The 18,032-nt window shown below is 34.9% G+C and overlaps 1 protein-coding gene across 1 annotated transcript in view; it reads right to left on the bottom strand.

The window, feature by feature from the left end:
* The window catches only part of LOC138330707 (uncharacterized), a 64,537-nt gene extending 48,355 nt beyond the window's left edge, over positions 1-16,182 (bottom strand). Inside the window, exon 1 of the mRNA XM_069278242.1 lies at positions 16,052-16,182. Coding sequence (XP_069134343.1) covers positions 16,052-16,102 — 51 coding nt within the window. The 5' untranslated portion in view covers positions 16,103-16,182. The remainder of the gene's footprint in view (positions 1-16,051) is intronic.
* Between the last annotated feature and the right edge of the window lie 1,850 nt (positions 16,183-18,032).

Genomic DNA, 18,032 nt, shown 5'->3' with positions numbered 1-18,032 from the left:
ACGACTGGTCGCCCGTTGTCAGTACAGCTTGACCGTATGGGTCTGTTTCAAATGTAGTCCCCCAAAACATACACCCACACTTCATACACGCAACACACCACATGCATGGGAGACCGTCCTTACATGACCCTGGCTGTTAATAGTACGCTAATTAATCAAACAAAGACATCAGCATGCTATATGCCTATTACCTTGTCTCTAGGCCTTCTAAAATTCAGTCATTTGAAGACTTTAGAATTTTTGGCCCATGTTACCTTGAATGAAGTTCAAGGTCAATCATATTATCAAAAGTTGTTGGAATTTATATCAGCATGCCATGCTACATGCTTATTATTAGAAGCTTATTATTAGGTATCTAGGTCTTTAAGAAATATTTTTAATGTTTTTGTCGAAAAATTGCACTTTTGAACGTTGACGTTATTTGCAATCAGAAGTTCACGTTTCACAGAAAAGTGGTAAAAAATTTAATTGTGTCATTTTCGATTATATAGAACATATAAAAAAAGTCTTAAAAAGCTGTCTCAATGAGATGTATTTTCGCTGGATCATTTTCATTCTTATTTACAAACTTGGTAGCCATTTATTTCAGCATCATGCATATCTATATTAGGTATCTAGGCCTTGCAGAACAGCAGACGTCATTTGGATATTTTAGGTTTTTTGGCCCCTGTGACCTTGAATATCGATGAAGGTCAATCATATTAACAATCTAGGTAGGCATTTATGTCAGCATGCTACATGCCTAATATTATGTGTCTATGCCTTCTAGAATTTGAGAAGAAGATTTATTAATGATTTTGTCGAAAAATTGCACTTTTGAACTTTGACCCTTATTTACAACCGAAATTTCACGTATAACAGAAAAGTGGTAATTAAGTTAATTGTTTCACTTTCAATTCTACATAACATATCCAAAAATCAAAGAAATTAGCATTGTGGTTAACGAGCTACGGCTGTCTCAATGAGCTGTATTTTCACTGGATCATTTTCATAGCTTTAAAATCAGGAGCACTCTGTGACCTCGGATGAAGGTCAAGGTCGTTTATTTTTTCAAAACTGATAGTCAACTACCTAAGCATGCTTCATGCACAATATCAAGCCTCTATACCATGTAGAACTTGACAAGAAGTTGTTTTCATGATTTTCACCGAAAATGGCGAATTTCCAATATGAGTCAATGATCAACCGGAAGTTGACATTTTAGAGAAAAATGTACAATTACAAAGTTTCTCCATATACTATTCTACATAACATATAACAAAATGAAAGAAATCGGCTCAGTGGTTAACGAGATATAGCTGTCTAGGTTAAACCGGAAGTGACATCATTGCGGCCATATTTGAATTTGAATCGACACCATATTAACAAGAATTGGTCACGGTGATAATTGGAAGATCTTCTGTGAGTTTGGGGTTAATCGGACTGGTGGAATCAGAGAAGATGTTTAAAATATGATTGTCGAAATTTGCAAAACATTCTTAGTTAAATATAATTACGTCATAAAAAAATAATTAGTGGACCAATTTTAAGTTTGAAGACATCAAAACCTTCAGAATGACATACTGCATGGATGCAATGCAAAAAGTTGGGGTGAAATGAATAATTAAAAAAAATCTTAAAAATAGTCACTTTTGGTAAACTTTGACCTCTAGCGAGCTTTTTCACGAGACATATTTTGTATTAACATGTAACGGAAAAAAATTAGATATGTTCATTCCCTACAATAAAATACCTTCATATTTGAAATAGCTTTCAAACTTTTTGAGTTAGAGCAGTTTTTGTGTTTTAATGTTTTCCGTCGTGGCGGCCATATTGGATTTTTTGACCTACTTAATTTTATTCATGGATCACCTTTAGTTTCATGGCTTAAACATACTGAAATAATTTTTATCCTATGTCTTACCGTTTGTCCGATAGAGCGTTCACAAAAACAGGAAGAAGAATAATAAGAATAACTAGAAATTGTCACCGAGACAATTTGACGGGCTTTTCACCTAAACGTCTGTTTCCTGTTTTGGTATATTCATGTTGTGTCTTCTTGTATATTGGAACTGTTGGTCTGTTTATAATTCTATATCACTGAAGCATGCCGTCGAAGACACCAAGCAACATACCCCACCCGGTCACATTATACTGACAACGGGCGAACCAGTCGTCCCACTCCTTGTATGCTGAGCGCTAAGCAGGAGCAGAAACTACCACTTTCATAGACTTTGGTGTGTCTCGGCCAGGGGACAGAACCCAGAGCCTTCCTCACAGGGGCGAACGCTCAACTCAAGACCAAAAGTGAGGCGATGTCAAGGGAGGCATTAGGAAAGATAAAGTCAGTTAGGAAGAAGAGAAAGAATGGCCCTGCAGGTAGGGCGTTAGAATTGTACCTGCTGTCCCTATTGCATGATCGTAAAAGGCGACTAAATTTAGGATCTTATCTTTTATCTTCTTCCTAACTGACTTTCTCTTTCCTAATGCAATAAAGGCAGCACCTACAATTCTAACGTCCTACCTGCAAGAGCATTTTGATTTTGATTTAATATACCTCCATAATACTTTCGTGTTGTATTTTGCATCTCGTGATAAATATTCTTCAAATTATTTTCTGTTGACGATATTAATCAGGATTTGGATACCGTTCTGGATAAAAAAGGGAACCCTGTCACACACCTCTAATGGGCAAATTTAATTTGGCCATAGCACAGCCCCCTGCATTTGTTTAACCGTATTAAAAGGGTTTGCGCTAATATTCTTACATGTAACATTTAGTTTTGCTTCCTGGGCGATTTCCCTAACTTCGTGAAAGACATCATTTGGCGCAGCATTTGTTTTCATTAAAGCCATTGTCATTAGTTTGATGCATTCTATTTGGATTAGGAATAATAACTAAATTTCAACTTTTTACTTCATTAACATAACCTTAATTCCACAATAAGTTTATCCAACACCTTGGTTTCTCTGCCATTCAATTTTTTATCTTGCAATTTTGAATTGCCTTTGTTGAATTTAAAATAGATAGATTTTGCAGATTCAGAATGCCTCGGAAGAAGAACTGGCGTAAGGGTTTGGCGAAGAAGAGGGTACTTACTGAGACACCGGAGGATGCTACCTTGTTCAACAAAGCTATTTGTGCTAGTGAGGATGCTACCTCGTTAAAAACATCTGAATGTGCTAGTGAGGATGCTACCTCGTTAAAAACATCTGAATGTGCTAGTGAGGATGCTACCTCGTCTAAAAAATCTGAATGTGCTAGCGAGGATGCTACCTCGTCTAAAAAATCTCAATGTGCTAGCGAGGATGCTACCTCGTCTAAAAAATCTGAATGTGCTAACGAGGATGCTACCTCGTTAAAAACATCTGAATGTGCTAGTGAGGATGCTACCTCGTTTAAAAAATCGGAATGTGCTAGTGAGGATGCTACCTCGTTTAAAAAAGCTGAAATTGTCAAACCATCCTTAAAAGTTAGTGTTCAAAAGCAAACTCTGAAAGGCAAACACAAGCCTCGCTTCAATATAATGCTGATCACTGCAAAGGCAGATAGAAAAATTAGAAAAAATAAAATGAATGAAAAGTCTGAGAAAACAATAGCTATTGACATTTCAAAGCAAAAGATGAATCGTGTTAAAGGGATACACCGTACTTCTCAATTAAGGTATTCTTGCGAGAAACCAACCAACCGTAGAAGAATTAAAACCAAAAACATGAAATTAAAACCACACAAAGAAAAACTGGAAACATTACATAAACAGAAAAAAAGAAAACAAAAAGAAAAACCAAACAAACAGAATCAATGCAAAGATTCTGAGAGTAAATGTAAAACAGATATTCCAATTCTTAATGACAATGAAGAAAAGTGTCGCGCTACAGACAATGGAAACTCAGAAAAAGAAAATGTTGTAAGTTCGATGGGAACATGTAGAAAACCACGTGAATTGGGGAAAACATTAAAGAAAAACGAGCATGTTTCATTACCGATCCCTAAAGAAATGAAAGCTTTGATAAAAAACAAAATAGACCAGTTGTCCAGTCAACAGAATGATTCACATGAATATTTTGCTGGTCCAACCAGAGATACCACTGAACAGACAATAGATGAAACGGCTGAATTTGAACAAACAGATGAAGTTCAATTTGAAAGTGAAACTGGGCCTGCAGTGTTTTACTTTAATCCATTATCCACTGGAACACAACAGAGATTGACAAAGAAATTGAAAATCAGCAGTCATTGTCGCAATGAAAAAGAAAAAACGAATGATAAAATATTGGGTAAGCCTAAGCAAACAAAACGAATACTTGGTGATGGTAACTGCTTTTTCAGAGCATTGTCGTATAACCTAAGTAATGATGAAACGCACCATAGAAAAATTCGTCACGACACCGTTATACACATGATTCAGAATGCTAACCAATACAATAGTCACTTGAGATCTGGTTATAAATCTGTTAGTGATTGGGTGATGAAGAAAAAAATGCTTGAAAATGGAACATGGGCGACAGAAATTGAAATATTGGCCGCTGCTGATTTTCTCGGTACCGATGTGTACATCTATGAAGAGAATATGTCATCTTGGTTGAAATTTTCAGCAAAGCAGGTAGATCGAAACAGAGAAGTAGAACAAGAAGCAATATATCTGATACATAGATATCGAGCTCATTATGATGTAGTGTTATGCGTTGAAGATACTTTTGGAAATGTTGAAACATTTGCTGGTTGTAATCGGCCATCTGTATGTAGTGGTAAAGATATACGTATAAAACAAACAAAACAGTTTGACAATGACAAAGAAGTGCTCAAAAGACCAGGCGCTTGTGTAGAATCAGTTGCAAAAAAACCGAATTCGACAGCTTTTAAATCTTTGAATGAACGCAGTTCTCATTTAGATGAGAATGAATGCCAGCCTTGCAAAAGTTTTGAAAAAATAAAGACGCAAAGGGACATGCATGAATCGGTGCAGGGAACTTTTCATCAGGGACACCCAAGATTTTTAGACAATGCAGGGAAACAATGTGTAATGAACAGTTTAGCAGCTCTTATATATAGCAAAGAAAAACCTTTTAGTACGTGGATGAGTCCGGACCTGGACCAAATACTGATTGAAGGCGACGAGGTATATGGTTTCCTTCAGCAGAGCTCTACAATGCACCACGAATACGTGTCTATAAATGAAATACCAAGAGAGCTAGAATGTTATGGGAAAAAATACCAGTTCGAGTTTCAGGAACCCCTAGAGGGTACACTTGGACATACAGGTCAAGATCTCGATGTGTTACTGTTTGTCACACTGAATGAAGCATTACATGCCGCGTTAAACCAACCTGAAAGTCATGGTGCTTTTATTACATTTAAAGGAAACACGTTTATAATTATTAAGGAAGCTGGCGGATACTACGCTTTCGATTCTCATTCAAGGAATTCTTTAGGTTTACAAATACCCTGCGGGAGAAGTGTAGTTGTTCATCGATCTTGCATTGATGAGGTGTATGATCATTGCATTCAATTGGCTCTGTCAATGAATTACAACATGCACGACAGGTTCGAAATTACTGCAGTTACTGTCAAAAGACAACTCGCTGTTGATCTTAGCGGAACATTTAATCAAGCTGCTGAAACTTCAAATCTAAGTAACTGTTCTAGAGCAATAGCTCAAGATGTTCATGATACAGGTTTGTTATTCCCTAAAAAGAAACAAATCAGGAAGTCTTACAAGAAAAAGCAAATAGAAAGGAAGTTAAGAATGAGAGAATACAGACATAAATCTATTGAGGTAACAGATTCTTTTGGAAATAAAACTGATTACAGGTTGTACGAAGGGAAAAAGGAAAAACTAAGATTAAAGTATGCATTTGATAGCGTATAAAAGGAATCTAAAAAAGCCAATACAAACAAGAAATACGCAAATGACAATACATACAAAGAATGTAAAATGGCCAATTCAATTATGAAATACGCTACGGACAATGAGCACAAGCAAAATGTGATCAAGGCATCAAAAAGGAAATACCAATGCGACGTGGAGCACAGAGAAAATATAAAAGCTGCATCCAAACGAAAGTATGAGATCAATGAAGCACATAAAGAAAGTGTAAAAGCTGCATCAAAAAGAAAGTATGAGATCAATGAAGCACATAAAGAAAGTGTAAAAGCTGCATCAAAAAGAAAGTATGAATGTTGCGAAGAGCACAGACAAAATAAAATTAATTTATCAAAAAGGAAATATGAATGCAATGAGGAGCACAGGGAAAGTGTAAAAACTGCATCAAAGGGAAAATATAAAATCAACGAAGAGCACAGGGAAAAATTAAAAGCTGTATCAAAAAGAAAGTATGAGATCGATGAAGAACATAAAGAAAGTGTAAAAGCTGCATCAAAAAGAAAATATGAGATCAATGAAGAACATAAAGAAAGTGTAAAAGCTGCATCAAAAAGAAAGTATAAATGTAATGAAGAGCACAAACTAAAATTAATTCATCAAAAAGAAAATATGAATGCAACGAACAGCACAAAGAAAGTTTGAAAAGTGCATCTAAAAGAAAGTATGGGTTAGACGCCCATAAAAAGAAGGTTAAAGATAGAGTTAAAAAAACAAGAAATAAATTAGAAAACCAAAAGCAAGATTTAAACTTTGTTATTAACACATTTTCAAACATTATTAAGGAATTTCCTGATCATATATGTTCTGTCTGTCACAAATTGCTTTTTAGGAAACAGGTCCTACGATGTCACATGGATAATTATGTTAAAATGGGACAGAAAAGTATCGAGGTTGCACAACTTTGCATATCTGAACGATTTGTTAATCCTTGTTCAGATGATGACAACCACCAGTGCTCAAACATGTGTTTTTTGTGGATTTGCTTTACATGTCATAGAAAATTACTAGATGGAAAAATTCCCAGTGAGGCAGCAATGAACAAAATGGAAATCGTTGATATCCCTTCAGAACTCAAGTGTTTAAATCCAATTGAATCGCATTTGATTTCAATAATTGTGCCATTTATGAAAATGATACCTTTACCGAAAGGTGGACAATATGGTGTTCATGGACCAGTTGTGTGTGTTCCAGCAGATATTAACACGTCCATTACAAGTTTACCTAGATGTGAGAGTGATAACCAATTAATTCGTGTAAAACTGAAAAGAAAACTGTCATACAAAGGTCATTATGACTATCATTTTGTAAATACAAGCCATCTTGAAAAGGCAATTGCATATTTAAAGGATAGAAATAAGTGGTACGCAAATGTGAAAGTAGAGGAATTTTGGGAAAACCCTATTGAGGTAAACACTGAGAACACCAATGTGGAAAATGAGGTAGAAAACAAAAATGCAGAAAATAATGACAATGAAGCGGTTGATGACGGTGTTGATAATGCACTTCACGCTTTGCCACTTGATACTTGTTTACAACCTGTGGATATAGGACAAGAAGTTCTTGATCAATATTTTGACAAAATATTTTCAGTAGCTCCATGCGAGAAAAACAACCCAATTAGTGTTTTAATGGAAAAGGGGATTGAAGCAAAAGCATTTCCTGTATTATTTCCAGACGGGGAAAATGTTTTTAGTGATGACCGTGATATAAGCATAACTTTATGTAGATATTTGCATAACAGATTAATGAATGCAGACAATAGGTTTGCAAAAAACACAGATTTCATATTCTTTGCACAATATATATCAGAATTACAACAAGTGGTATCGAATGTCTCGATAGCTTTGAGAAAAGGAACCAGTATTGGTCAAGATGAAAAAAATGTCACTTCTGAAACATTTAAAAACCATGAAAACATTAAATCGATCCTAAAAAACGACGAAGGTTACAAGTTCCTTAAACCAATAAGAGGTACACCACCGTATTGGCAAGCAACACAAAAAGATCTGTTTGCTATGTTACGTCAGCTTGGGCTTCCAACATGGTTTTGCTCATTTTCAGCAGCAGAAATGAGGTGGACCGAAGTAATGGAATGCATTTTAAATCAGCAAAATGATAAAAGAAAAATAGAAATGTTAGGATGGAAAGAGAAAAATGATGTATTAAAAAGCAATCCTATAACAGTAGCTAGAATGTTTGAACACCGCTTTCACTATTTCTTAAAGGATGTTATCATGTCCAAAGCTAATCCAATAGGTAACGTTATTGACTATTTCTATAGAGTTGAATTCCAACAGAGAGGGTCACCGCACACTCATTGTTTATTCTGGATAGAGAATGCCCCACAGTTGGACAAAGATGATGATGCAGACATAGTCGATTTTGTTAATGAATATGTTACATGTAGAATGCCTCCGGATAGCGAAACAGAACTGCACAAAATAGTTACAAGTGTCCAACAACATAGTAAACGACATTCTAAGTCTTGTAAAAAGGGTGGGAAAGCATGTCGATTTAACTTTCCTAGACCACCATCAGCCGAGACATTTGTTTCACGTCCACAAAACAATTCAAAAGACATAAAAAAGTCAGACCTAACAATGAGTGCTGAAGAGTTTGAAGAAATTTGTTCACATAACATGAAAATTGGAAATATGTCTGTTGAAATGGCAAAAGCTACATTGGGTTCTTTGTGGGAACGTATAACATCTGCAGACTATGATACTGAAACAGTAGAAACCATATTTCATGAACTAGGATTGACACAATCTATGTTTGAACAAGCATGCAATACTCTCACGAAAAAAACAAATGTGGTTTTAAAGAGAGATGTAAATGAAACCTGGACAAACCAGTACAATCCACACTTACTGCAATGCTGGAACGCAAATATGGATATTCAGTATATAACCGATGCATACGCATGTGTTGTTTACATAGTGTCATATATTTCCAAAGCCGAAAGGGAAATCAGTCAAACACTCGATCATGCTCAGACTTAAGCTAAAGAGGGCAACTGTGATGCAGAAAAGGCCATGAAAAAAATTGGAAGTGTGTATCTTCATCATCGGGAAGTAAGCGCACAGGAAGCTACATTTAGGGTTTGCAACTTGAAACTAAAACAAAGTTCAAGAAAAGTTCAATTCATACCCATAGGTGATAACCCTGTACGAATGAGTCTTCCGTTATCTGTTATAAAAAACCAAGCAGAGATCGATGACAGCAATATATGGATGACTAACCTGGTCGACAGGTACAAAGCAAGACCTAGGTCTGAAGAATTTGACCAAATGTGTCTTGGTACCTTTTGTTCTGAATACAGAGTATTATCATCAAGTGAAGCGTCCAAAGATTCTAAACATCGGAACATTGTCCATACTCTACAAAATGGTTTGGGGTATGTCATGAAGCGATCACGAACAGACTTTGCCGTAATAAGATACCCTAGATTTTCAGTCACACGTACACCAGAGAAATACTTTCAATCTATTCTTCAACTGTACTTACCATTTAGAACAGATGTACAATTAAAACCAAATGGTTTCGAAACTTACGGAGAGTTTTACAATACAGGATATGTCAAACTTGAAGGAGATGAAGAGTTGAAACAGGTCCAGTCATTAGTAGATGCTAACCGTAACTTTTTTGAAAAAGATGTTGATGCATTAGATGACGCACAAAATATTTTGGAAAAACTTGAACCGCAAGAGGATGCATGGGCACTCATTTGTCCGGAATCAGAAGTACAACGAATCGAATGCGATTTAGAAAAGTGCAATTCAGGAGACGATACAGAAAAGATAAAAGGAATACCAGATTTACTTGGGAATAAGAAAAACGAAGATGTAGAAATATGTCCAGCTGTTGTATCAAGAGATGAAGGTTTAACTATACTGAGATCAATGAATTCAAAACAAAGTCAAGTGTTTTACAAGATTCGGCAATGGTGCTGTCATAAACTATATGGTCTTGAACCTGAACCACTACATGTGTATCTAACTGGAGGAGCTGGTACAGGTAAAAGTCATTTGATCAAAGCCATCTATTATTTGAGGTCACAAGACTTTTTGCACCAACATTGCAAAATCCAGATGATATTGCAGTTATGCTAGTTGCACCAACTGGTGTTGCAGCTTTTAATATTGGCGGTTCAACTATTCATAACGCATTTTCGATACCTGTAGATGCTAAATCAAATTATCAACCACTTGGTGATGAAAGAATTAACACCATGCGAAGTAAACTTGGTCAGTTGCAACTCCTCATAATAGATGAGATATCAATGGTTGACAAAAAACTGCTCTCTTATGTTCATGGACGCTTGAGACAAATAAAGCAAACAGGTGATCATTCTCCATTTGGTAAGGTCAGCGTATTAGCTGTAGGCGATTTCTACCAGCTTCCCCCAGTAAAGGGAAAAGCTTTGTATACCAGAGATATTTATTATGACTTATGGAATGATAATTTCTCAATTGTGGAATTAGAAGAAATAATGAGACAGAAGGATGACCAGGAATTTGCCAATGTACTAAACCGATGTCGCATCAAGCCAAAAAATGAAAATCTTAATGATAATGATATACAAATGCTATCCAGCAGAGAAACTGGTGAACAAAGTAACGCTTTACATATATATGCATGTAATGATCAGGTGAATGCACACAATTTGAATGCATTACACGAAATTTGCGATGACCCTCTTTGTATTGATGCTGAAGACTGGACTAAAGATGAACGCAGTGGAAGAATGACAAGAAATGAAATAACCGACACACAAACAAGAGCATGTAGCTTGCCAAGTTCATTATGGTTGTCAGTAGGTGCTCGTGTCATGCTTACATCAAATGTAGATGTTTCTGATGGACTCGTTAATGGTGCATTTGGAACAGTAAAAGGATTGGTAACTGAAGAGAACAGCGAATCAGTAAAATTTGTTGAAGTTATTTTTGAAAATAAAAAAGTTGGAAAAATAAATGGTAGAAATGTTGGAGGTGATATTTTGGTTAAAATAGAACGTCAGGAAGTAGTACGAGGTAGAAACAATAGAAATGTGAGACGTCAATTTCCTTTGAAACTTGCATGGGCATGTACTGTTCATAAAGTCCAAGGTCTTACAACTGACAAAGCCGTTGTTTGTTTGGACAAAATATTTGCGCCAGGCCAAGCGTATGTAGCATTAAGTAGAGTTACGTCTGTCCAAGGACTTTCAATCATAAATTTTAACCAGAAAATGATATTCTGCAATCCAAAGATAAAGGATTCACTTGCAAGAATGCCCAATTTTATTATTACAAATGAGCAAACTGTTCAAAATTCGATACAAATTATTTATCACAACACTGAAGGGTTAATTCCGCACCTACGAGATATACGTGTTAATAAACGAATGCTCGAAGCAGATTATGTTTGTTTGACGGAAACCTGGCTAGTAGATGACACTTACGAAAGTATCAATGTTCCAAACTTTCATTTACATAATCAAACCAGAAAAATGTCATTCAGCTACTCAGATGAATCAAAAGCACCCGAACATGGCGGTGTAGCAGTGTTGAGCAGAAACAATGCCGAATTCAATCGTACATTCCTGGAGGTGAATGATTTTGAATATATTGCTTTTAAGATTAAAACTGTCATTGTCATTACGATATATCGACCACCATCGTACAGCATTCAGACCTTTAAAAACAAATTGAGACTTTTAGTGAAGAAAATTGACGATACCAAGACGAGTTCAATAATTCTAGGTGATTTCAATGAAAACATATTGAAAATGTCATTTGTGAAAACACTTATGGAGTCTTATGGCTACAAACAATTGGTAGGAGAACCAACAACAGAGAAGGGGACGCTTATTGACCATGTATATGCTAAAAACATTGATGATATAAATGTACAAGTGGTACCGTGTTATTATAGCTATCATGAGGCTATTTCTGTGTCGTTTTCAAAGGAACCTAATTGATATATCTGGCGACATAAAAATGGAGGTGTGTTACATCCCGGGCCTCCGCCATAGAATATCAGCCAATGAGATGGTGGTAGAATACTACCAACTCAACCCTCTTCTCTCCAGTTGAGATAGTTGAAATGGTTGATATTTCGGGGGATGGGTTGTGATTTACATAAACATTCTGCCGTTTGATTTCTTGAAAACCTACCCAAAATATTCTGAAGACTAAGCTCTTGCACTCTAAATGTATAAATCTGCCTGTATCCACATGGGAGGAGTGACGATTCATCATCAAAAACCTTTTCATTAAACCAGGTTTCTTTTTATAATCATACCACCGTAGCAGAATAAAACCACTTTGAATCCATGACATTGGATAAAAATCTAAGTTATTTTTTTCACACCTGATAGGCAACTAACTCTAGAAGTAACACATTCAGAATTTCACAAAAAAACGACGTTTTTATTTGCGGTGACCCCAAAACAACCGGACGCTTTTTCTTAGGAGGAAACCGTTCAAGACAAATAATCTCAATTTATCCTCCCAAAGGGCACGAAGTGCGAAACACTTCTAAAGTAACGCATACATGAAAATATAAGAATAAACACAATCTTCAAAATTCAATCCTACACATTGACAGCTTCAGTTTGCGGCCGCCATTATTTTATCCACTGTAAAAAATCCCATCAGCGTAAATTCGATGCTTGAGGTCAGCTCATTATATAATCAAGCGATTCAAACGCTTTTAAGATCCGACGAACGTAATTTTCATCCGGCAGAAGGTCAGTGCTGTTGCTCTTTATTTGCAAGCGTTCAAGTTTCTTTCTTCTCTAATGTGGGTTTCCTTTGCAAATGGGTTTTTTGGGACAAAGATAGAGTTTGAATATATGAATAAACAATAAACAGAAAATTTGTCTCCGTTATTTCCATAAATTGAACTTTTTAACATTGCATAATTAATGCTTACTGAAACATCTGGCTGCGCCCTTTATGGCATTGCCTTCAGTCATATTATGTAGAAATGAACGAAAGGACCTGTTACACCTACCATTGAATTTTGCCCACGAACAATTTAATAAAACCCAGGTACATGTTTGTGGTACTATGACAGAGAACCTGTAAGATGCCTTTATAAAATTCAGAAGGCCCCAGAGGCTGATTTAATGTTGCCATCCCGAGGTGTACACCAGGGTTAACTTTCAGGTCCAAAGCTATATCAAATTAATGTTCAATTTCGAAAACCAATAACATTATTCAAAAGTATTCAATACCACAAATTTTGACTTAACATATGTAACTTAAAAATTTGAAATAATTTGTTTGCAAGTTCTTGTTTTTAGCAATATCAAATTTTCACCAAAATGGTGTACCCATTTCCAGTTCTTGTACACCAAAAATTTTAGTAACGTTTTACCACATTATGTTAGAAAAATATATTCAAAATCCATGACCAGTAAAGTTGTCATCTAAAAGAAAGATTACTGTGGGGTAGTTTTTCAAGAAAAATAATATATCCTTATATAGCTCATGAAAAGATTTTCTGATAATATTAGACACTGAAATGTTATAATTTAGCGCATTTAAGAAAAAACATTTAATCTTAAACCCCTAAAGAAATTTCACCCTTATTTCCAACCGGAAGTTGATGTTTTACAGAAAAGTGGTGAATAATTGAATTCTTCCATTTTTGATTCTACATAACATATCCAAAAACAAATAAAATTGGATTTCTGGTTAACGAGGTAAGGCTGTTTCAATGAATTTAATTTTCTTAACTCTTAAATCACAGGCACTCAAAGAAATTGGCTATGTGGTTCACGAGCTGCAGCTGTCTCAGAGAGCTGTATTTTCACTTGATCATTTTCATAGCTCTAAAATGATAAATCCTATGCACTATGTGACCTTGGATGAAGGTCAAACTCGTTTATTTTTTCAAACCCGATAGTCAACTACCTAAGCTTACTTCATGCAAAACATGAAGCCTCTATACTATGTAGAACTTGAGAAGAAGATTTTTTCGCGATTTTCACCGAAAACGGCGATTTTGCACTGAGTCAATGATCAATCGAAAGTTGACATTTTAGAGAAAATGTACAATTACAAAGTTTCTCAGTATGCTGTTCTACATAACATATCCAAAAATGAAAGTAATTGGCTTTGTAGTTATAGAGCTACGGCTGTCTCAATGAGCTGAATTTTCACAGGATTATTTCCAAACTCTACAATCACACGCACTCTGTGACCTTGGATGAAGGTCAAGCTCGTTTATTTTTTCAAACCCGATAGTCAACTACCTAAGCTTACTTCATGCAAAACATGAAGCCTCTATACTATGTAGAACTTGAGAAGAAGATTTTTTCGCGATTTTCACCGAAAACGGCGATTTTGCACTGAGTCAATGATCAATCGAAAGTTGACATTTTAGAGAAAATGTACAATTACAAAGTTTCTCAGTATGCTGTTCTACATAACATATCCAAAAATGAAAGTAATTGGCTTTGTAGTTATAGAGCTACGGCTGTCTCAATGAGCTGAATTTTCACAGGATTATTTCCAAACTCTACAATCACACGCACTCTGTGACCTTGGATGAAGGTCAAGCTCGTTTATTTTTTCAAACCCGATAGTCAACTACCTAAGCTTACTTCATGCAAAACATGAAGCCTCTATACTATGTAGAACTTGAGAAGAAGATTTTTTCGTGATTTTCACCGAAAACGGCGATTTGGCACTATGAGTCAATAAACAACCGGAAGTTGACATTTTAGAGAAAAATGTACAATTACAAAGTTTCTTGGTATGCTATTCTTCATAACATATCCAAAAATGAAAGTAATTGTATTTGTGGTTAACGAGCTACGGCTGTCTAAATGAGCTGAATTTTCACAGGATCATTTTCATATCTCTACAATCACACGCACTCTGTGACCTTGGATGAAGGTCAAGCTCGTTTATTTTTTCAAACCCGATAGTCAACTACCTAAGCTTACTTCATGCAAAACATGAAGCCTCTATACTATGTAGAACTTGAGAAGAAGTTTTTTTCGTGATTTTCACCGAAAACGGCGATTTTGCACTATGAGTCAATAAACAACCGGAAGTTGACATTTTAGAGAAAAATGTACAATTACAAAGTTTCTCAGTATGCCATTCTACACAACATATAAAAAACTGAAAGAAATTGGCTCAGTGGTTAACGAGTTATGGCTGTCTAGGTTAAACCGGAAGTGACGTCATTGCGGCCATTGCGGCCATATTTGAATTTGAATCAACACCATATTAACAAGAATTAGTCACGGTAATCAGTTGAAGATCTTGTGTGAGTTTGGGCTTGATCGGACTGGTGGAATCAGAGGAGATGTTTAAAATATAATTGTCGAAATTTGCAAAAAAATCTTAGTTTAATATTAATTACGTCATAAAAAATTAATTAGTGGACCAATTTGATTTTTGAAGACATCCAAACCTTCAAAAAGACATCCGGAATCAATGTATTGAAAAAAATTGGAGAAAAAATGAATAATAAAAAAAAATCTAAAAATAGTCACATTTGGTAAACTTCGACCTAATAGCGAGCTTTTAAACGATACATATTTTGTGGAAACATGTCACGGGTAAAAGTTAGATATGTTCATTCCCTACAATAACATACCTTCAGATTTGAAAAAGCTTTCATACTTTTTGAGTTATAGCATTTTTTGTGTTTTAAGGTTTTACGTCATGGCGGCCATTTTGGATTTTTTGACCTACTTAATTTTGTTCATGGATCACCTTCAGATGTTTGGTTTAAAGATACTGATATCATTTTTATCCTATGTCTTACCATTTGACCGATAGAGCGTTCACAAAAACAGGAAGAAGAATAATAATAATAAGAATAATAATAATAAGAATAAGAAACTTAACGAAAACAATAGGTCTTTTCACCAAAAAGTGAAAAGCCCTAATAAGAATAAGAATAAGAAACTTAACGAAAACAATAGGTCTTTTCACCAAAAAGTGAAAAGCCCTAATAAAAAAACCAAAAAAACGGGAATCATAAGAAATACCACATTGTATGCGTGGGAAGTATGTATAGAGTAAAACCTGCCTCAGCGACCACCTCTGATATACGAATAAGCCCTTTGACTAATTTTAACATAAATCAATATGCATGTATAGACCATCTGGCTATACAGACCATTTTGCTATATACCTTTGGCAGTCTTGATATACTGTATATTTAGTGATACCTACTTTTGGGGTACCGTCTGATGACGTCACCGTTGTCCATATGACGTTATCCATACTGTGAAGTAAATAGTAAGACTTCACCCATTGCTGAAGGGTTTTGGATCGTCCCTGTATTGTCACAGCGGTAACTATTGTGTCCACAGGAAAGGTTACCTATAGGTCACGAAGCGGAAAACATAACACTATAGTTTTATCTGCGTACTTGTATGTGGCTAAACACATTTTTCATCGAAAAAACTTGAAACGTGTAAAAGACACTTTCGACACAATACTTTTTTCTGTGTTTTACATGTGTCCTTTTTAATATTTTTATTGCACCCAATCCAAAAATGTTTGCTGTGCCGATTAAATGAATTTTAGTGTCTGAATATATAATTTTCATCATGATCGATGTTTTGATATTTATTAATATTTTTGTTTTCAAAATCCACCATTTTGTTGTTATTATAATCAAACTGGTAATGATTAGCTGTTCCTTGTTGAAATAATCATTCAGTCCTAACATAATGTGTTTCTTCCATAATATAATTTGGGGGTAAGCTAAATAGCCTTATCATGATATTTTAATTTTTTTGTCAAAGTAATTCAATTTTTGGGCATGGATAAAATAAATCCGTTTAGATTTCTTCATTCATTTAACAGAATGTACATAGGCCGTTTGATTTATTCATTTGTTTAAGTTTGTGTTCTGTGATTACTATTCTTTGTTTAAGTTTCAGTTGAAAATCCTTATATTTTTATTTCTGCTATTTAACATTTGATAGTTTGCCAAATAAGTTCCCAATTCATATCCTCGTTATTAAAGTACTGTTCCCATTTGTTCATTTGTTAAGTTTTTGAGTTATTGCTATACAAAATGTGTTTAAAAACTTTTTGAAGTGTATTTATAATTTTCTCAATGCATATTAGACACAGATCATCGGTGATCTTAGTTATTTCTTTTTCATCTTATTTATTTTTTTAAGATATGTAACTAATTACTAGGTATTGCCTTCTTTATTTAAGAATATTCGTATATCCAGTTATGTCTGTTGATTAATTTATTCTGTAATGCTTCTGAGGTAATAAATCTGCTTTCTGTATTATTCCATACATGTTTGATTTTAGATATTCCGCTATTGTACAATTGTTTAAAGAAAAGTGTTTTGTGCTTAAATAATATTTTGCTATTGCCAAAAAATGCCTTCCCGGGTGTGATTAGAATATTTTTTAATAATTAACTACCATTGAATTAAGGCCTGATGAAATATATCTGGTATTTCTGGAGGTCTAACCCTTTTGTAGTGCTACATTTGCAAAGAAAAAAGTAATCAATGTTGAAAGTGTTATCATAAGTTTAGAGCCAGTATTTTCCTATGATATTCCATGCCTCTGTTTCACTATGGATAAGCTTATATATCATTTTAACTTTTTTTATTTGATCAATAAAGTCTATATCCAACATATGTAATCCACCCTGTTTTCTTGACTGATAACACAACTGTATAGAGAGTCCATAGGAACTCATAAATCAAATCGTTTATTTTAATTTTATAGTTTTTCGGAATGTTCGTTTGAGATTATTCATATGTTACCTGGGAACAAATCAAAGATTTAATTATGAGAACTTTTCCTTCAAGCGTAAGTTTTTCCAATTACATTACTATGTTTCGAATTTTTAAAAGTTTACTTTCCCATATCTGTTCTTCATTGATATTATATATGGATATTATATCCATGATATATACCGAGTGCCTTGATGTTATATATTGAAGAATTTAGAATTTTGTTTGTTTGTTTGATTAATTAACGTCCTATTAACAGCTATGGTCATGTAAGGACGGCCCCCCATGTATACTGTGTGTTGCGTGTATGTTGTGTGAGGTGCGTGTTTTGAGAGACTGCAGTATATTCATGTTGTGGCTTATTGTATAGTGGAACTCTTGCCCTTTCATAGTGCTATATCACTGAAGCATGATGTCGAAGACACCAAACAACACAGCCC

This window comes from Argopecten irradians, chromosome 9, assembly GCF_041381155.1.
Source record: "Argopecten irradians isolate NY chromosome 9, Ai_NY, whole genome shotgun sequence".
NCBI classification, from domain to species: domain Eukaryota; kingdom Metazoa; phylum Mollusca; class Bivalvia; order Pectinida; family Pectinidae; genus Argopecten; species Argopecten irradians.
Note: the sequence above shows the minus strand (reverse complement) of the source record. Positions and strands in the feature narration are given on the sequence as shown.